General features: G+C 58.2%; 5 protein-coding genes across 5 annotated transcripts; all 5 read right to left on the bottom strand.

Annotated features, from left to right (window-relative positions):
- Positions 1-1,213: 1,213 nt before the first annotated feature.
- Positions 1,214-3,769, bottom strand: LINJ_28_2390 (putative cyclin dependent kinase-binding protein; the record flags this gene model as incomplete). Its single annotated transcript, XM_001470228.2, has 1 exon — positions 1,214-3,769. One exon carries the CDS (start codon positions 3,767-3,769, stop codon positions 1,214-1,216), a length of 2,556 nt encoding a protein of 851 aa, XP_001470265.2.
- Positions 3,770-5,500: 1,731 nt separating this feature from the next.
- Positions 5,501-8,002, bottom strand: LINJ_28_2380 (2,3-bisphosphoglycerate-independent phosphoglycerate mutase-like; the record flags this gene model as incomplete). The annotated part of the gene is made up of 1 exon (XM_001470227.1): positions 5,501-8,002. The coding sequence occupies one exon, from the start codon at positions 8,000-8,002 to the stop codon at positions 5,501-5,503; it is 2,502 nt and encodes an 833-aa protein (XP_001470264.1).
- A 2,810-nt stretch (positions 8,003-10,812) lies between these two features.
- Positions 10,813-12,333, bottom strand: LINJ_28_2370 (putative glycoprotein 96-92; the record flags this gene model as incomplete). Its single annotated transcript, XM_001470226.1, has 1 exon — positions 10,813-12,333. One exon carries the CDS (start codon positions 12,331-12,333, stop codon positions 10,813-10,815), a length of 1,521 nt encoding a protein of 506 aa, XP_001470263.1.
- A 2,273-nt stretch (positions 12,334-14,606) lies between these two features.
- Positions 14,607-14,780, bottom strand: LINJ_28_2360 (putative ribosomal protein S29; the record flags this gene model as incomplete). The annotated part of the gene is made up of 1 exon (XM_001470225.1): positions 14,607-14,780. The coding sequence occupies one exon, from the start codon at positions 14,778-14,780 to the stop codon at positions 14,607-14,609; it is 174 nt and encodes a 57-aa protein (XP_001470262.1).
- Positions 14,781-16,028: 1,248 nt separating this feature from the next.
- Positions 16,029-18,872, bottom strand: LINJ_28_2350 (conserved hypothetical protein; the record flags this gene model as incomplete). Its single annotated transcript, XM_001470224.1, has 1 exon — positions 16,029-18,872. One exon carries the CDS (start codon positions 18,870-18,872, stop codon positions 16,029-16,031), a length of 2,844 nt encoding a protein of 947 aa, XP_001470261.1.
- Positions 18,873-19,919: the final 1,047 nt, after the last annotated feature.

Genomic DNA, 19,919 nt, shown 5'->3' with positions numbered 1-19,919 from the left:
TGTCGAACGTTCCCCGCCGTGGCGGAAAGCTACAGTGTTGTGATGATGGACAGCAGTGAAAGTTGGCGTGGCGCCGAACTCGCAATTAGCATGCCACTACTGGCAATCAAGTCCAGGGAGAGGGAGGAGAGGGTGCCGGCGCAAACATGACGTCGTCATCATGAGACCCAGAGGGAGGAGGATAACGAAGCGAGAAGCATGAACAAATAAGGCACGGCACAAAGGCGAATCCACAGACACGCACAGACACGCGCAGGCGGGCGGGCAGTATCCGACGGCACTGCCGCATAATAGGGAGGGAAGGAGATGAATCAGCACGCACACACGCGCCGCCTTCCCGCCTGGCTCCCTTCTTCGAGCACACCCTCCCGGGAGATGGGGGGATTCGTCTCCCCAAACAAGCGTAAGGAGAAGCGCCATCGCGGTGGCATGGGTTGTTGTTTGCCTGTCTATCGTTCACCTACTTCATTATGAGCAATCACCTTTGCCAGCTTCTTCCCAACCCTTTCCTCAAGAATGTCGCGAGGCGGACAGAGCGAAGGGGGCGCGGACAAAACACAGAATAGGCTTCGATGTCACTCACGGCCGCAACAGAAGCACCGGCGTTCGCGTCGTCAACCATCTCCCTCTGTAGCGCTTATCACAAAAATCGCTGGCGCCCCCTACCCCCCCCCTTCGCCTGTGTGCGCATGTGAGGGAGTGCGTTGCGTGGATGCATGCCGCAACCGCAGCACACGGAAGTAGCACACAGGCGAAGGGGGGAAAGAGACGCAAAAGCCTTCCGCAATGCCAACCCGAAAAAGATGAGAGAAGCGTCCAAAATGCGGAGAGGCGAGGCAGAGAGAAGGAGGCTTTGGGTGGAGAGCGGGGAGGTGCAGGAATGCAGGAAGATCGTGCGCGAGCGGCATGGTCAGACGCCACCTTCCCACTCGAGCAATACACAAACAAAAGAGAAACGAAGGATGCACATATCCATACGTCGCCACACACACACAGTCCCAGACACACATGCATGCATATGTATATATATATATATATATGTACAGAGAGAGGCAGAGAGGGGGAGCAAAAAAAGGGGGAGTAGGAGGCATATTCCGCTTCTTAATGTATGCAACACCACAGCCACGCAACACAGGCACACACACTCATCATTACATGACGACCAACAACTGGTACGAAGAGGCGCTCCTGCAAGGCACACATCAAGCGTGTACTAGTAGTAGAGGTTGCTGTAGCAGTTGTAGTGGTTCAAGTACGCAGGTGAAACGAACTTCTTGCTATAGTACTCCTGCGAGGTCACATTGATGAGCTGCAGCAGGCGTTCAATGTGCGTCTTGATCACCTGCCCGTCCCCGTCGGGCAGCAGTGTAAAGTCGAGCCCGACGTACACCGGGAACTCCTGCTCCTCCACCTTCTTCCAATTCACGTGCACCACCTCCTCGTCATCCTCCTCCACCCCCTTAGCGCCGCCGCCGCCGAGCATCGCGTTGACATTTCCGACGTGCACGCCAGACACGTTGTGAAAGCGGCGCCACCGGTTCTTGAAGTAGGCAATCTTCTTCATGAGGTCGCCCGTTTCCAGGAACTTGATGGCGAGCAGTACGCATGCCGCCATGATCTCCTTGCGGTTGTGCTTGCCCACCATGCCCTGCACCACGAGTCGCTCAAAGTACCAGTACGCATACGCCGTGGTGGTCAGGTCCAACAGGGAGTTGTCCTCTAGCGCGTAGACCAGCAACTCGTGCTTGATCTTGCGGAGGTGCGTCAGTTTGATATCACGAACCTCGAGCTCGGGGTGCTGAATATAGAAGTTGTGGTTGAGGTCCTTCTTGAGGATCTTCTTGTCCACAAATGAGATCATCGAGACGCGGTAGGAGGGGAGAGAGATCATCTTGCGGCGGCGCTCGCCACCGGTGATGTTGCCCGTGTCGAGGAAGTACGCGTTCGAGAAGGCAGGGTTGTTGCGGCACTGTTGCCGCGCGAGGACCTTACGGTAGCTTCGAATATCGCCCTCGCCGCTGATGATGCCTCCTCTGCCGCGGTTGTGATGGCGGCGGCGGTGGCGCGCGTTGGAGGAGCTGCGTGAGCTGCTGCGACTGCTCCGACTGCTCCGACTGCTGCCGCGGCTGTGTCGACTGGAGCCGCGGCTGCTGCCGTAAGAAGAGGAGGAGTGGCTTTGGGTACGGTTGCTGCTGCCACGACGACTGTGGGTGCTGCCGTCGGAGCGCGTCTTTGAGGAGGATGACGAGTACAACGAGTGCGTTCTGAGGCCCGAGTCTGAAGAGCTAGAGCTAACGACCACGCTCGTCATCTCGGCCACGTGCCGGCGGTCCGCGTAATTACCAGCGAGGTATTGGCCGTTCACCACAAAATCTTGATACTCGCCATCGGCGTCGTTGAGGTCCCGTGAGTGCGAAAGGAAGGACGACGAAGACGAGGACGAGGACNCAGGGGACGACGACGACGAGAGGGACAAAGACAAAGACCGCACGAGAGTGTGACTCGTGCTGGACAGGTGCTGCGGTGTTCCACTCCACTCCGTCTCGAGGGCGCCAGGAACCGAACCTCTGCCATATGCGGGCAGTGACCCTTTTCCCACAGCGACCCCGTCGCCGCCGCCTGGGCCGCACTTGGGGCTCCGCTTCCCGCGGCTCTGCCGCGATCCAGAAGAGCGGCTGCTCGAAGAGGACGAAGACGACGACGAGGACGAGCGGCGCTGCTGAACATCACCGTAGATCCACCGCAGCCGCACCCGCTGGCCCTCCCTTTTCACAAGCTCGTGGACCTGCAGTGGCGGCTTGCCCCCGCTATTGCAGCTGATGCGGTGCCGGTGCCCCTGCGACGGCAGCAGATTCGACTCCCCGCCAGCGCCGGTGACACCACCGTTTAACGTGGTGCCGGAAATGTCACCACCAGCGGTGGTGAGGCCACCGTTCGCAGCGGATGCCCCGGCATCCTGCCGAGCGCCACTAGCACCCGTGCCAAGGCCGCCGGCCGCAGTAGCGCCACTGGTGTTCATCGGCGAGGCCGCACTGCGCTGAATCTCACTGCGGCTGCGGCTGGAGGAAGAGGAGCTGCTGCTGCTGCTGCTGTTGTGACGACGATGCCGCTTGGTAGGCTTCATGCTAGTGCCGAGCGACTTGAGGAAGTTCTCCTGCCGCCGGTATCGAAGAGAAAAGTCGGCGGCGAAGGGTTGGCGGCGTCGGTGCTGGAACTGCTGCGGCGTGAGCTGAGAGACAGCCTTGCCGACTGGCACACGAGGGATTGTGCTAGAGAAATGAGGGTGATCGGAGGCAACGGCATCTGTAGCCACTATGGCGTCGGGATCGCTGCTGCTTGTGGTGTTAGCGACCGCTGGTGCAGACGTACTTTGTGTGGCGGCGCTAGCAAGGCCGCCGACGTGCGTGTTAGCGGGCGCTTCAAAAGCACTGGAGCTCGGAACGCGTATCGTGAAATTGCGCAGAGTATCGCACCCATCGGCACCGGTGCCCAGCGCACGCGACATTCCATCCAGCACTGCTCTTTCCTCCTCCGTCTCGGCGTTGTTGAAACTGCCGCCAAGGCTGTCGGGATTGGAGCTGGAGCTGCCGCCGCTGCCGTCCTTGGTGATGGATCGAGCGGCACCGCGCAGAGGGTGGGGATGCAGCTCTGTCGGGTCGATGGCGCTGAGGAACGCAGTTGCCCGCTGCACACCCGACACCTTTGCCACCAAGCGCGGCTTCACCCCGCTGCCGCTACCTAAACCGCTGTTGCCGCCCTTCGAGATCATGCAAGCGGAGGAAGGCGAAGCGGGTTGTGGAGGTTGGGCATGAGAGCCGCTGCGGACGATGCCGTCAAGTGCTTTCCTGCCCTCGGCTGCACTCAGGACCTGTCCTGCCAATGCGCCATCATGCAGGGTAGGAGCCGACAACGGCGGAGCAAGTTGCACCGGTGCAAGCGACGGCGCAGCCTTTCTGTATGGCTGACCGGCTAACGTGTTTACATTGGCGATGTGATGAGGCAGGTGGGTGTCCGCACTGGCAGTGCGGGCGTCGTGCGGACGAAGAGGAGTGCTGGTACGCGACGCCACCTTTGAAGAAACAAGACCGGAGGGAAGGGCGAATGCGTCGACGACGTTGCCGCAGGCGGGGGCAAGTCCGCGTGAAGAAAGTCAGACTCTCCGGTGCACCGCAAACAGCTAGCGAAGCCGAAGATGACTGTGATTGCCCAATAGGTGTAGACCGGAAAGAGGAAAGAGGGAGGATGGGGACGGAGCACGCAAGAGAAGCGATGTCAGCACGGCCACAGAGAAGTTCGAAGATATGCGTATATCTTAAAAATACAAAAAAATGGAGTCGCGTGGCAAGCAGAGCGACAGGGGAAAAAGGTGTGCGAGGGAATGAGCGAGTGTGGCAGGAGGAGGAGGAGGAGGGAGGAGAATGCGCAGCAACACCGCGCAATGATCCCCGAAGCACACAGAAAGACACACGACTCCTGTTTATGGAAGGCTACAGCACGATGGTGAGTACGCTTGGCGTGTATCCGCGTGTGCCTATGATTGGTGTCGTCGTTTAGCGTGACGTCAGCAGCAGCAGAGAGGGCGAAGCAATAATAGAAAGAATGAGTGAAGGTAGCACAAGAGAGTACAGAGATGGCTGGGGGGCGGAGGGGGTTGTGGGCCCACGAAATGGTAATGGCAAGCTTCGCCTTGGGCGACGGCTGCTTGCGAAACGAAGACTGTTGACGTTCATCGTCGATGATGCGCGCACATTGAGGCGCCAAAGGGAAAAGTGCGAATGTGCGCATGAATAGAAGAGGCACGGGCAAGTCGACGACAGCGACAAGGCGTTTATGAGTGTGTGTTGTGTTCGTGTTTGTGGCACCGAACAGAGCAGAAGAGAGATGAGGGGAGCAGAAGCGGTTGGGGGGTTAGAAAGCGAAGAGCAAAAAAGAAGAGACGCACAAGCGAGAAGGAAGACCTAATTCGTCTCCATCCCCCACAACCTCATCCTCGATCAGATCGCAGTCCACACTCGCACTGCACCGCACCTCCAGCCACCACAAAGACAGTGCAGAGGGCGGAGGGATGAGGAAAAGGAGAGGGTAACGAGACATGGCGTGCGGCCCCGCAGTTTTGTCCAGTGCAACCGGCTGTCATTAGCGTGAGTGAGCGTGTCTTTGTGTGTGTGTGTGTGTATGCTTCACGTGCTTGTCTAGTCGATTGTGCATGCACTGATTCACACACACACACACTCACGAGTGATGAGCGTAGTAGAGATGATGCAGCACCACAGCAGCAGCCACCCTTGGCCACACCCACACACCTCGCAGGCACCGCAACAGCGCTCACCAAGCAGCAGATAACGAAAGAGCGAAAAACAGACGCCGCTCATACACACACACACACACACAGAAAGAGAGAGACGCTCGAAGAGAGACGAAATTACCCTGTTCGCCGCTGCCGATCAGCCATGCGCGGCGTTCCACACATTCACTCCTCTCTATGTCGCTCCGTGGTGCGTCAGACGTAGTGATAGTGATGGTGCACTCGCTTCATGAGAGGGATCAGCTCTTCGCCGCGGAAACGCCCCAAACCGCCGGACGCGGCCTTCACCTCGCTGTAGTACTCGACACCGTCGGTCGGGCACGCGGACAGCGCACCCTCAGAGGTCGTCCGCTTCACTGCCACCGAAACCGGCACCGGCTCGCAGCAGTGGTCACCGATTCCCAGCGGAGTGGAATGATCCGCGATGACGGCCATGGTAGCCCCCGCAGGCAGCTCCCTCCACAGCGCCTCCATTGCCAGCCCAGACCGCCGAAGCATCTCCAGCTTGAGCTGCAGGCTCTTGTCGTGCCCGGCGTTGTCGACGCCCTTGACGTGCACCACCACAAAGTTGTAGTGCGGATCGATTATGCGTCCCGCCTGTAGCGCTGTCGTAGCCTTCGACTGCACGGCAGCAGTCACCGCGGCCTCGTGGGATGGCGGGCACTGGATTCGAAGCGCGTGCAGCACGGCCCTCACCTTGACCATGAGATTCGAGTGATAATCACCTGTGGCGCCACGGAGAGACTGTTGCCCGGTAGGGTCGCATGCGCGGCACACCTCACCGCGCAGCCCGCAGCAGATGCCCAGGCCTTTGATAATGCAGGTCGGCGCTAGGATCAGCCCGTGAAGGCCGTGGCGCACCGCGAACGTCGGCACCCACCCCTTCTTGGCAGCGCCGCGGAACAGGAGGAGATTGGCCAAGTTCTTACGCGCCATGGTCTCTGATCCGCCCCCACCTGATCCATTCGCGAGTCTCGCAGCGACGGCGCGGTTGTGTTGGCGCCTAGCTTCGTTCACCGGGTGCGCCTTGAGTCTGCGCGTCAAGGCAGCTGAGGCAGCCTCCACAAGCCGGCACGTGTAGACGGCGGCGGGGTACTCGGGATGACCCTTTCCCACCGTCGGCTTGCAGTGCAGAAGCAGTCGCCCGTCCATGAGTGGATCTGTACCGGTGATCTTGTCCGACAACATGCCGAGCAACTCCGTCGACCCGTCCGCGCGCATGACTCGCCGTGCCCCGCTTAGCGCTACCCCACAGCGGTGCTCCGTAGCGTACTGCATCTTGATTACGTGGGGGTAGTCGAACGGGATGCCATGCAGATCAGCAGCCACCGTCGTGCCGTTGAGGTCGTTGCAGAGCACCGGGCCCTCGACCGTGAAGTCGCGGTCACACCGGCGGTGGGTGACATACTGGCCTGCCGAAGATGTCGACGACAAGGCCGTCGCCTCCATCGCGGGGTCTTCGTCGCCACACAACTCCTCCGTTCGGTCTGCGAAAGTAGAGAAGTTGCACTTGAAAGCGACGTCTTCCTCCTCCAGCTCCAGCCCAGCCCCCAGTGCCTCGTAGGCGCCACGGCCACGGTAGTACATGGTAGGGGGGTACCCGAATATGCTGAGGTGGGCTGTGTCACTGCCGCAACTCTTGCCAGCCATGTAGGGATCCATGAGGCCGCTAACGCCGTGCCGGCTCACAACATTAATGCCAGGGGTAACATACTCGTTGAGCGTCTCGCGCAACGCAGCATTGGCACTGTCTGCGAGCACCCCCTCCATCACACTCAACGATTGTGCTGTAGGAGGCTCGGTGGCAGGAGAAGGCGCACACTGCGACACAGCCGGCACGCCCGCCACCACCTCCAGCGGTGTGCGCCCGCCCAGCTCGCAGTACGTATTGTCGCCGATACCGTCGATGATGAAGAGAATCATCGGTTTGGGAAAGAGTGGGGCACCGTAGCACGGAATGGGCGGCGGCGTGGCACCCGTGTGCTCCTCATCTGGCTGAGCCACACGGGCCTTGGCGGCGGCAGCGTGGTAGGCAATGGTAGAGGGCGGCCAGTGCGCCTCAGGGAGCGCATTCAGCTCCGTCTGCATGGCCCTTGCCTTGGCATAGTTCCCGTCCGCCATGAGATGCGCCGGCACGCCCCCGTTGAAGCGGTCGCCATAGAGGCGCAACATGCTGGCAGCTGAGAACTTGGAAATGAGACGGGAGCTGCTGCGGGGGGTCGGTGATGACCAGTCGTCCGGGTACCCCTTCGCGCGGAAGTACAAGGCAGCCACCACGGTCACCGCCTCTCCGTCCACTGCCGCCGGCCACTTGAGGGACGCCGCGGTGGTTCCGCCGCGGGCCCGAAATGACGCGCTTGGAGCCTCGCACACCTCCACCACCGTGGGCACAGACACATGCGTCCCGCCGGAGATGTCCTCCAGTACATCAAGCCACGCCTTCATCTTCGCCGAGACGGAAAAGACTTCACCCTCGACCTGTGCACATCCCGGCACGTTACAGTCAGGGAAGTCCAGCACACATGGCAAGCACCAGGGGTGGTCAGGGAGAAGGTTCACGAAGAAGGGGTAACGACTAACGGTGCGAGCACGGGCCACGAAGACGGCCTCAGCCTCATCGGCCAGCCAGTACGGGTAGTTGTTCTCGCCACGCTGCAGCGTCCCGCATACAAATATGAGGTACCATACCGTGCTCATGATGATGTCTTTTGAATTCCATGGGCAACCGAAGCTTCTCTACACCAGCACGCTTGCGAAGTCCTCGACGGGAAGAGGCGCGTACGTTCTTCGCTGCTTCGCGCGTTTTGCGAATGCGCTCTCCCGACAGCGTCGCACGAAGGACGTAACACCTCCGCTGCCACCTTCCTGAATCCAGTGGATTCGAGGAGAGGTGTGACGACCCGGCGAAAAAGACAAACAAAACGAAACAGAGCACTCTTCGCCAGCGGTGAGGTGCTGTGGTGGCGATTAACGTAGTTGTGGGTGAGAAGACGGTAACCGAAAAACGACAAGATGGTGGGGGGGTTGTGGTTGTGTTTGTGTAAAGGAGGCTGAGCCTCTCTTGCCCGCTCGTGCTCTCCTCTACGAGCACGTGTTCTCTGAAGTGCAAAGAGCACGCCAGAAAGGAGCAGTCAGCGTGAGGAAAACGAAAAGAAGCGGTAAGGACAACCAGAGGGGCATGACCAGTGGGGTAAGCGGAGGGGGGAGAGATGGAGGGAAACATACATGATGTGCATCGCCCTAGCAGCCTTGGCCATCTCTCCAACTCCTCCTCGTCCCGTCTCTACCCTTTCACACATGCGCCAACGCATAGCAGCGCTAGAGAGTCCACAGAGGAGACAGATTACAGAGTTTTGAACCGGTGCGGCTTAAGCATGCAATCCACCTACCCCCTCCCCCTCTCCCTTTTCAGTCCTCCAAGAAGGGAGAGGGAGAGAGGAAGAGACGCAGACGGCGAGAAGAAGCACTTGCGCCTGTGTCTCTGTGCGTGTGCGGACACAAAGCCGTAGCATCTGCCAGGTTTCCCTCCTCGCCTCTGACTCTGGGGTCTGTGCTGTATGGTTAGTCTACGTTGTTTTCTTTTTGGTGCCCTCTCGCTCCATGTGCTTGGTTCATTGGATCAAAAAGGGAAAGGGGTTGGTTCTCCGTTTTCTGGAGGAAGCGACGACGATGACGGATTGTTAAACAGGGGCAGGGTAGAGACGGTGGCTGGCCTGAGAAGAGAACCGAAACCGAACAGGTGAAGATATATATATAAGCACAAGGCAATTGGGTGAGGGGGCGAGCAAATCTCTCTCCCCCTCTCTCAGAGAAAAAGGGCGTGTGGCTGGGGGGAGGCAGGCGCACCCCCACACACACGAGTATCCTCGAGCATGGAGAGACACAAAAACAAAGAAAGAGACCAAGATCACACTGAACACACGAAGACGGAGCTCGAAGACGTGCATGGATACAAAGAAGAGAGACGAGAAGAAGATACGGCGCACGCTCGATTCGCTTGATGATATCTGGAAGAGAGGAAGAGATACGCATACATACATATGTACGTACACGCGCACAGGCCACATGCAAAGCCCTCCCCGCCCCCCAACCCCCACCCCCAATGGAACTCCTGCAGAATCCATGGCTCCCTTTTCTCCCTCGTAGCTTCGACGCACACATATGGCCTGCATGAAAGCAAGAGAGGGTGGAGAAGGGAAGAGCAGGGAGAGAGAAAGAGAAGCCACGAAGCAAAAAAAAAAAAACAAAGAGAGTGCATCTCGATAGCGCACTCACGCGTATTCGGGAATGTGTATGTGTGGTGGGAGAGACAGACAAGGTCACAGAGAAGAGAAAGATACAGCCAGCGTAGGAAAGACAGAGGAGGAGGGCGAGCGAGAGAGGGAAAGACAAGAGCTTGCTACAGCAAAAAAAAACGGAAAATAAAGGCAATGTCCTGAGGCAACGCACAGGACGACTAAAGACGAGAGAAGGGAGAGAGACCAGGTGTGGAACACCAAACACAGAGGGGGAATGGGTGAAAGAAAGAGGCCCAAGGAATACATGTACAGAGACACGCACAACGAGAGCGACAGCACACACTTTCTATCGGGATCCGCCTAGCCGTCCACACACACACACACAAGTACAGAGATAGAGAGAGACGCAGCATCACATCACAGACATCACTCAGCTACAATGAGAACACACAGCGCCGCACCGTGAAAAGACCCCTCCCTCACCCATGAAAAAGCAGCAACCGGCCACAAATACGACCTACAGCACACGCTAGAGGGTACCGTCACCACAGATCGAGAGTCCGCCGGCATGCGCGGAAGAGGACACAGTCACCCATCAGCTAGCGTACAAGTCATGAAAAAGAGGTCATCCATGAAGCCGAAAGCGTATTCACGGCAATACAGAAGAAGGGAAAGAGAGCAGGTTGGGGAAGAGGGAAAAGGGAAGATGGCGTGCAAGGCAGCCAACGCTAGGCGATGCCGTTAATGACGAAAAAAGAGCAATGCCCCGGTGCCAAGAGAGGCACGCTCACACACACACACACGCCTCATCACGCTAAAAGGGAAAAACAAGGCGAGCATAGCGGAGGAAGCAAGGAGAAAAAAAAAGGAAAAGGAAGGACAAGGTCACACAATATCATCGCCACCATTAGGCACATCTACAGAGTCTACATGGCTTCGTGCAATGGCCAGAGAAGGAGGGGGAGGAGGGTGCAATGCTGACATCAAGCACAAACACGCGCGCACAGAGATGCAAAGGCAGTAGTGGCGAAGTGGGCAAAGGAAGAAAAAGGACGAAAAAAAAAAAGCAGAACGGAATGTGTAATTGTGTGTGCTTATATGTCTGTGTATATATATATATATGTGTGTGTGTGTGCAACGGATAACGCAGAGAGAGAAAGTGCTGAGCAGCCCTGGGAAAAGTCCCCAGCACGCACGGGGAGGAGCAGATCACCCCTTCCCTCCTGCCGCGCACGCGCGTATGACGGAGTTTGGTTCGTTCAATGTCGTCTACGCAAGTCCGAGGGCCACGGCAGTTGCCTTTTCCTGCTCTTCCCTCATCTGTCTTGCCTTCTCCCGCTCTCGCTCGTACTCCTCCTCGTCAACGATGTCGTAGTTCTTCTCTAGCTGCTCCATCACCCTTTTGCGCTTCGCCTCTAGCTCCTTCTCCTCCTCTTCCTTCTGCTTCCTGCGCTGCTCCTCCAGGCGCTCTCGCTCCGCAGCAGCAGTCCTCCTTTTTTCCTTTAGAATCTGCTCCTTTTTCGAGTCCTTCTTGCCTTTCGTGCGAAGCTCCTCGATCTTCTTGCGCTGCGCCTCCTGCTCCTTTTCCCGCCACTTCTGCAGCTCCGCCTGCTCTTCCTTCCGCTGGCGCTTGATCTCCTCCGCTTCCTTGCTGTCCCTCTCCTTCAGTTTCTCCTTCTTCCTCTGGGCCTCCTCACGCTGCTTGCGCACCATCTCGATGCGCTGCTTCTCCTCCTTCTCGCGCTGGCGCTGCAGCTCCTCCAACTCCCCCTTCCTCTGCCGGCGCGTCGCAGCGAACTCGCCCTCGACCTCCTCGGCCTTCTTCTCGGCCCTCTTCTGTGCCTCCTTCTCCTCCGCGACGCGACGCTGGCGGACCTCCTCCTGCTCCCTCTCGTGCTCCTCCTGCAGCTCCTTCAGCTTCTGCCTCTCTGCTTCGATCTCAGCCTTGCGGCGCTTGATCTCATCCTCGCGCTGCTTCTGGATCTCCTCCCGCTTCTTTTGGGCCTCCTCACGCTGCTTGCGCACCATCTCGATGCGCTGCTTCTCCTCCTCCTCGCGCTGGCGCTGCAGCTCCTCCAACTCCCCCTTCCTCTGCCGGCGCGCCGCAGCGAACTCGCCCTCGACCTCCTCGGCCTTCTTCTCGGCCCTCTTCTGTGCCTCCTTCTCCTCCGCGACGCGACGCTGGCGGACCTCCTCCTGCTCCCTCTCGTGCTCCTCCTGCAGCTCCTTCAGCTTCTGCCTCTCTGCTTCGATCTCAGCCTTGCGGCGCTTGATCTCATCCTCGCGCTGCTTCTGGATCTCCTCCCGCTTCTTTTGGGCCTCCTCACGCTGCTTGCGCACCATCTCGATGCGCTGCTTCTCCTCCTCCTCGCGCTGGCGCTGCAGCTCCTCCCTCTGCTTCCGCTCCTCCTCTACGTCCTTCTGAATACGCACATCCTTATGATCTCGCTTCTTGCGGCTCTCGGCCTCGGCCTCACGAATCCGCTTCGCCTTCTCCTTTGCTGCTCGAGCCTCTGCCTCGCGAGCCTTCGCGATTTCGTCCGCAAGCTTTTTGTCCTCCTCCTTGCACTTTTTGGCCGCCTCTACAGTCGCCACGCTCCTGCTCTTCCGCAAGAGACGCTTCTTGGCGTTCGGGATCCCTGGCAGCACTTTGCCGTTACCAGCACTGCTGGAGTGAAAGTTGTTCGTCGCAGATTCCTCCTGCTGAGAGGCGTTCGCTAGCGGGGCAACACTATCGGCAGGTGCGGGGTCGACATGCTGTTCAGCTACGTCGGACGGTGCAGCGCTCATGGTGGAAAAATAAAAGAACTGTATCGGCAGGTGTGCGTGTGTGTAGATCAAGGATCTGAGGGGTCGCGATGTAGAGAGGAAGGGACGGCTCGAGCCGAGAGCTGGCAAAATAGGAAAAGAGAAAAAAAGGACGAGGGAGGGAGTTGCAGTGAGATGGGAGCCGACGTGATCAACAAGGGAGAGCGCGTTTGCTTGAATAAAGCTACGAGAGCGTGTCTCCTCTTCACTGTAACAAGAAAAGGGGGAGAGGTGTGGTGGGGCGGACGTGGACGCAAAGAAAAACAAAAGAAAAACGAGGGGTCACACGAGTAGGGAGGAGAGGTGTGTGACAGTGGTAGGTAGGACGGATGAGAGCAATCAAGGGCTCGAAAAAAAAAAACGACAACACGAGCGCAGCGGCACAGTACAGCACGCAGATGAAAACAAAGGAAAAAACTCGTTTTGGAGGGAAGAAGGAAAGGCGGTTGGTTTGTTTGCCTTTTGTGTGGATGCGCGTGGGCACACACGTGCCCAGTCAGAGGTGCCGCCTTTGCTTGTTCTTCTTACTTTGAGCTGAAGAGCGTACGCGCGCGCGTTTGCCTTGTGTGTGCGTGTGTATATGCGTGTGTATATGTGTGTGTATGTGTGCCGTGTGACTGTGCGTGGCACGTAGGACTAGATAGCCACGTTCGCAGATCACACAGTGATGCGTTCCGTGGGCTCGTCTTCCACGATAAAAGATCGGCGAGAGAAACCAAACGAAAAAAAAAGGTGACAACGACAAAGAAAAAAGGGGAGGGGGGAGAGACAGCGCGCGTGGGATACGATCGCTCTGCTGCTTTCGCGAATACGTTGATGCGTTCGTTGGTGGTCGATCAGGGGGAGGGAGAGGTCTCCGGAGAACGGACGTACGTGGATGAATGCAGTGTGTGGATTTGTCGACGCGTATTTGAGAGACTGAAGTGAAGTTTATCAAGTAGTACTTCTTCTTTGGGGGAGGAGGGTATGTTTCGCTATTGTTGGTGTTTTTCTTGGTGTACAATGGGGTTGGGAGACGCAAGACTGCAGTTGCACTCGGACAGCAGAGGCAATTCATGGCAATGATAGCAGTTGTGAGCGTCCGTGGGCAAAGGAAGTGGGGCAAGAGAAGCCATGAGAAGGAGAGGGAGAGACGAGATCGTGAAACGTTCATGCAGCCAAAAGGAAGTGAAAAGGTCGCGGGAGAGAAAAAAAAAGGTAGTTAAATCAGATGACAACAACAGCAGACAACCGCATGCACGGAGTTGCATACTGCGACTCGCTGAAAAGCGTGCACCACCGTCGAAAGCGCTCAGACCCACCACTTCAAGCAGCGTCGCGCGTCCGTGATTCACTCCCACTCAAACTCACCCATTCCCTCACCCTATCAGCGCAATGCGACGAGGAGAGCACCTGTGGGAGAGTGCGCATGTCCATGAGCGGCATGAGCGTGTCTGTAGATCTGTGACACAACGGCACACGCGGCGAGGGTTCTCGAACGTGGAAGAGGTGGCGCACGTCAAACAGCATCGTTGTAAGTGACTACAATGCCGGTGCATTCCCAATCCCTACCACATTTTGCTGGGTGAATCGCGCGTTGCCTTGCTACGCCCGCTGCGCTGCACGACGCGCTTCTTTTTTCTTTTTGGAGGGAAAATACCGAAAATGATGCTGCCCTTTGAAATCGTCCACGCATGGGCGCCGCAGGCCGTCCCGTCAGAGGTGACGTAGAATAAGCGATCGAAGACGGACAGTGGGCACAGAGGAAAGGAGAGAGGGAGTGCCGAGAAAAAAGGAGGAGTCGCCCTCAGCCTTTGCACCTTCCCTGGCCCCCACCCCCGGTGCGCCAACAAATCTGTTTATCCATTTGATGTCTAGTCTCGCTGATCACCGAGCACACACGCGTACGCATATACACACGCACACACGTGGACAGACACAAGGCGATGGCAGTAACAACGAAAAGGAAAATACTGGCAGAGGAACTCGCGGAGGTGGTGAGCTCGTCCCTTGTTCGCGTAGATGACTCAAGATGAGCGCCATGGCGAGATGGCGCTCACCGAAAGCGGAAAGGCAAAGGGAGGGAGAGACGCACCCGGACACATGAATGCCAGTGCAAGCGTGAAGCAGGTGTATCTGCACACATGTTGCTTTTACAGCGCGCACAGACTAGCCCGGCCGCTCTCTCCTCCCATGCTGGCCTCACCATCCCACAGCCACTGCGCCTCATCTTTGCGGAAGAAGACTCGGCTCTTTCCCTCTCACCATCCAGGCGCTTAGCGCAGCTTGGTGAAGCCGATGTGCTCGGCGTTTTCACGGAAGCACTGACGGCACACGTTCAGCTCGTACTTGCGGATCAGCGCCTTCTGGTTGGAGCAGATGACGCAGCAGCGGGCACCCTTGCCCATGCCGATCTTCTGGCGAGAACGCCACTGGTCGAGATGGCCCATGTTTGACGGAAAATGCGGGGAAGACGAGAACAGAAAGCAAAAACTTTTGTGGAGTAGTTCGTTGCATCGGCGTGTATGGATGCGGTGATGCACACACGTGGATGTGTGTGTGTGTGTATGTATGCGTGTGTGTGCGAGGATGATATGCACGTGTGCATAAGGTCACCCAAAAGAGCACGAAGGAGGTGGAGAAGGACGCAAAAAAAAAAAGAAGTGTGTAAGACAGTCAGATTCCATCGCACGTGCAAGACGCAAGCAGAGACAGCCCCGTGCTAGTGACAGCGGTGCTCTCACAGCAGTGAGCACCGCGGGCGACGAAAAAGGGGTAAGAGGAAAGTGACAGCCTGAAGATGATCGTTTCGCTGTTTCCAACGCACGCCCTCCCATCTTTCCCTCATCTCTCCGGGGCTCCTCCCCACAAACGCTTACCCCTCGCATCACAGCACGGGAAAAACGGTGGCGTCGGAAAACAAGGGCACACGGTGTCCACGTGCACAAAGAGGGAAGTAATCATCCGCTGATGCCTCCTTTTCCTTTTTTTATGTGGTGAGGGTGGAAGGCAGTTGTGCGCTTGTAATGATGGGCCGCGATATACAGCTGTACATATTCTCCCTCCGCGTTGTCGTGTGCGAGCGCGTTCGCGGGAGAGAGGAGGGGTGTGCGAGATGGCAAGAGAGAGCTCATACACACACACACCAGCTGAAACGGTCCTCCTCACCCCCCCCCCTCTTTCCAGGTTATCTCCCTGTCGCGCTTTAATGGTCGTTTAAAGAGAAAAATACGTTACCGGCTGCATAACGGCGAAGATGGGCGAAGGAAACGCAATCTTTCTGCCCACTCCCTGTCTTCTGGGGATGAGGTCCGCTTTAGCCCCGCTCCGCCCTCGCCTCTTCGCGAATTCCATGCAGCCGGCAAAAAGGAAGGGAGGTGTGAGCGGTGTGGAGTGTGTGCGTGATGCAAGAGGTCGGGGTGGAAAAGACAGAGAAGAGCGACTGCCGCTGTCGACTTGCGCGCCCGCACAAGACGACAAAGAGAAGCTGGGCGACAGCAACGCAGAGGAGGCGAAGTCGACGGCGACGCCACCCTCGCGGATCGGGGGGGGGGTTATGAAAAGAGCATCGGCGGGCAACGGAAAGCGAGTTGATTTTCCAGCGTGCCAGACATCGATGCTCCGTTTTTCCTCTCCGCTGCTCTCACAACAGCCCAACTCGACACAGTCCCCTGCCCCATCCGCCTCTCTTCGCAGCTTTACGCAAAGTCGTCCAGTAGGCCAAGCAGCAGGCTGCGCGTTGCGATGTGCGTCTTGCTGCCCTCACCCCGCCCGTCAAGAGGGCTGTAGTACTCCCACCAGCGGGACCCTCCGCGGATTGCCTCTATGACGTTCACTCGCAAGCTTGTGTAGAAGTCGCGCAGCCGCGCCTCTGTCAAGCCGCCGGCCGCGGCGCTGGTGCTGTCCAGAGCCTCTAAGTAGTGGGACTTAACGCCGTAGAGAAAAATTAGGTTGGCAGAGGGCCACACGTACCCCATCCACATGTTGTGGTGCGGCAGCCCCGACTCACGCGCGAGACGCACCGATGAGAATGACACGGACATCAGACCGTAGTCGCTCTCCAGCTCCCGCTGAGCCAGCGCGATGGTGCGTGCTGCCCTGGAGAGGTTTTGCCTTACCACGCCAAGCATCACAGGGTACAGATTTGCGTAGCCAAAGTAGGGAGTGTGCGTCCAGCTGCTGCACCCAATGCGGTCGCTGTAGCGCATCTCTGCGGCATCCCAATGAACAGCGTTCAGGTGAGCCTCCCAATCAAGAGAAACGCTCTCCGCTTCGTGCAAGAACTCGGTCTCGATGCGACTGATCAATGTGCTCAGCAGCGCAACCCATGAAAAAGCGTCCACGTGCGCCTCGCGGTGGTGCTCGCCGGCGCAGATGGGCCGCGGATAATCCTCCATGCCGCTCGTGGGCAGTCGATGCCCATCCCGCCCACGCCAGCGGTACACCAGCAGGCTCTCCGGCTGGTCCTCCGCCGGCCGAAGCGGCCACTCCTCCAGAGGCTTGCGAGAGCGACACTGTCGGGCCAGCTCGTCCGTGGCGCCTCCGCACTGCGTGTGGTGCCACCACTTGCGCCAGCGCTTCAGTGCGGGCAGAATGACGCGCAGAAATGCCTCGTCGGCGGCCCTTTCGCGCTCCAAGTACTCTGGGGTGTTGCGTGGCTTTCGGTGATTCGCCGTGGTGAGTCGTGCCGACTTGCGACTCATCTCCTTCAGCAGCCCATGCAGGCCCAAGAGCAGCGTTGGTGGGGAGGCCAAGGTGGGATGCTCGTAGCGCAGCGCTTGTGGGGTGAAGGAGCGCGTCTCAGCGCCGAAGACAGCGCGGTTGGGGACGAAGCCCGTCTCTGCGTCCTGCGCACCGAGCAGCCATGAGGCAAGAATGTCCTTCACCACCTCCTTGTTCCACCTTGTGAGAAACAAGAGCGGCAGACCTGTCAATGACGGCTGACCAAACGCCTCGTCTGTGCGCGAGCCGACCACAGCGATCGCGCTGACTCGCTGCCGCGACGCTTGCAGCTTCGCGTCACCCCACATCGCCTCGGCCCGCCCTTGCTGGTCCCAGGCATCGTCCATGTCGGCACCTACATGCAAGTAGTGCCCGCTAGTGAAGGTCAGTGAGCCGAGCATCTCTGCCAATGTAACGGTGGCAATGCGCTCGTAGAGGTCCTTGCTGCTGTTGAACACCCTCAGAAATGGGCGGAAAATCTTGGCGGAGTGCAGACTGATCGCCTTCGACCGCCACCGAAGCGCGTTGGTCAGCTGGCAAGTGCTGAGCGCCTCGTAGCGTGGGACAAGGTTGCCGATCCTGTTCGTCGTTGACGTCCCTGGCGCCTCATCGCCTCGGGCATGGTCAGCAGGGCTTAAGGACAGCTCGAGGCGGAAGCTGGAGTCGTACGACTTGCGCAAAATCATGACGTTGTGCGACGTCCATGACGGCGGTGTCCGAAACGACTGCGGGTCCTTCGCCTGGATGTACGTGAAAGCAGATTCGGGCAGCCGCCGAAGATCCAGCTGTTGCTGCTGAAGCTCCCCAACGTGAACGCCGCCGCCGATGCCTCTGCCACCTGCTGCAGCGCGCTCTGCCGGCGTGGTGCCGACTGCGTCCACCGCCTTGCGCTGGAAGGCCGCCTCGACGTCGGTGTGAAGGCCATACACGTGCCATGGGGCGGTATCGTGGAGAGGGCTGTGGTCATCATGGACCCGGAGCGTGAAGTCGGTGTGCTCTGTCTTCCCCTCCGGCTGCATGCGGCTCTTGAGCACCGGGCTCCAGTCGCCGTCGTTGTGCTCGGTCGGCGCCTCCAGCTCGATGCGCTCCTGCGTGTCCGCGTGCGACATGTACACCACCATAACCAGTGGCGAGTCGCTTTCAACGCGGGCGTGGATGCGCACGTGCCAGGCATCCGCAAACGGACTCTTGAGCAGCTCGATCTCAAGAGAGACCTTGTTTCCTCGGTCCTCCACAACCTCCTTAGCGTAGTGCAACCCGTCGTTCACGACCCACTTCACCTGCATGACCTCCGCGTCAATGCCCTTCTTCTGCGTCGTGCGCGGGGCGCTCACCTTGTTATGCAGGTACGGCATCGTGTGGCGCAGCGGATGCGCCATGGCCGAGTCATACCACGCAATGCCCACAGTGACGGGCTTTAGAGAGCGGCTCTTGACCGCAAATATGCGGCTCGGCTCGTAGGTGCCCCACATCATTGTGCGGTTGTACTCTGTTGACGGGTAGAGCGGCGGCTCGTTGAAGTAGCGAGTGTAGCCGTCTTCCATAGCCCGCACGGTTGTGTCCGACCAGAAGTACTTCTCCTGCAGACGGCAGCGCAGGTTTTGAAGCACAAAGAAGGGCGTGCAGTAGGCCACAATAAGAAGGGGAACGCCTAGGAACACAAGGATGAAGAGGAGGTAGCTAAGAGCACCGCGCTGCATGTCCTTGGTCTCACGCTTCTTGGCGCGCTGATACCGCTCCTGTGCCGTCTCCGCCGGCATGCTCAGCTCGGTGGCGGCCGTCTCCGCATCTTTCCTCAGCAAGGGACGACGGTCACGCATGGCGCGGCAAGTATCAGTGCTCTCCTTGTAGTGGACGAGTTGAACCATAAAAAGTGAAGCAGTGCACGCAGAGCAGAAGAGAAAAACGGGGTAAGGATGGTACCTGCGGTAGTGCTGGTGGAGTAGCAGTAGTACCAGTGATAGCGCCGAGAGCACAATGGATTGTGGAGGCGAGAGAGGCGCGTTGCCTCGGAGATGATCAGCACTCCCCTCACTAATGCACTCTTCTGTCCCCTCGAACCAATGGTTTCGTTGCCTCTTGGCTGTCCTTGCTTCCTTCACCGCCTCCCCGCAATGCAGATAAGAGAGAAAGGCATTCGAAAAGACTGTCGCATGGGAGTATACGCGCATAGATGTGTGCGCATGTGTGTGTGTGTGTGTGCGCGCGCACAACAGAAAAGGATGCAGCCATTTGAGTTCATGCCATCCGTGTGCAGCGAAGGGTGTCAGTCAAATATGAGAGGAGGCGATGGAGAAAGTTCACAACAGAGAGTGTGTGCAAACTCGGAGGTCGCGCGTGTCAGGGAAGAAGGGAACCGCAAAGAGAGAAGTGTGTGGAAACAACTTCTTAGGAACACAACTCTGAAAGAAGAAAGCCGCTGCATGTCTGTATCGCAGTCCCGTCCCTCTAGCAGGCACCTCTGCACAAGGTCTTACGATGAACTCCAGGAAAAGACCAGACGCGTGTTGCTGCACGTGTCTGCGTCTGTCTGTGTATGTGTGTGTGTGTGTGTGTGTATGTCATTGTGAGTGTTGGTCGAGATAGTCACACGAGACACCAACGCCGGCCAGCGTGCACGAGTGCCGGCGCGCTGCGTCTTGCACGGAGGGAAGAAGCCACCTGCGAATGTACGCAAAGTTCCTGCGCATGAGCGTGGATGTGGTGACAGTCGCATCGGAGCGCGCACACGCACACATACGAGTGTCAACTACCTGTGCTCGAAAGGCAACTCAGTCATACTTGAGTATCCAGTGGAACGCGTAGCAGCTGTAGCTACCCCTCTCACAAATACAGAGCGCTGTCCCCTTCACCTGCCTCCCACCCCC

The sequence above is a fragment of the Leishmania infantum genome, chromosome 28 (genome assembly GCF_000002875.2).
Source record: "Leishmania infantum JPCM5 genome chromosome 28".
NCBI classification, from domain to species: Eukaryota; Euglenozoa; class Kinetoplastea; order Trypanosomatida; family Trypanosomatidae; genus Leishmania; species Leishmania infantum.
The sequence above is the reverse complement of the archived record's forward strand: the minus strand, read 5'-3'. Positions and strand labels throughout refer to the sequence as shown.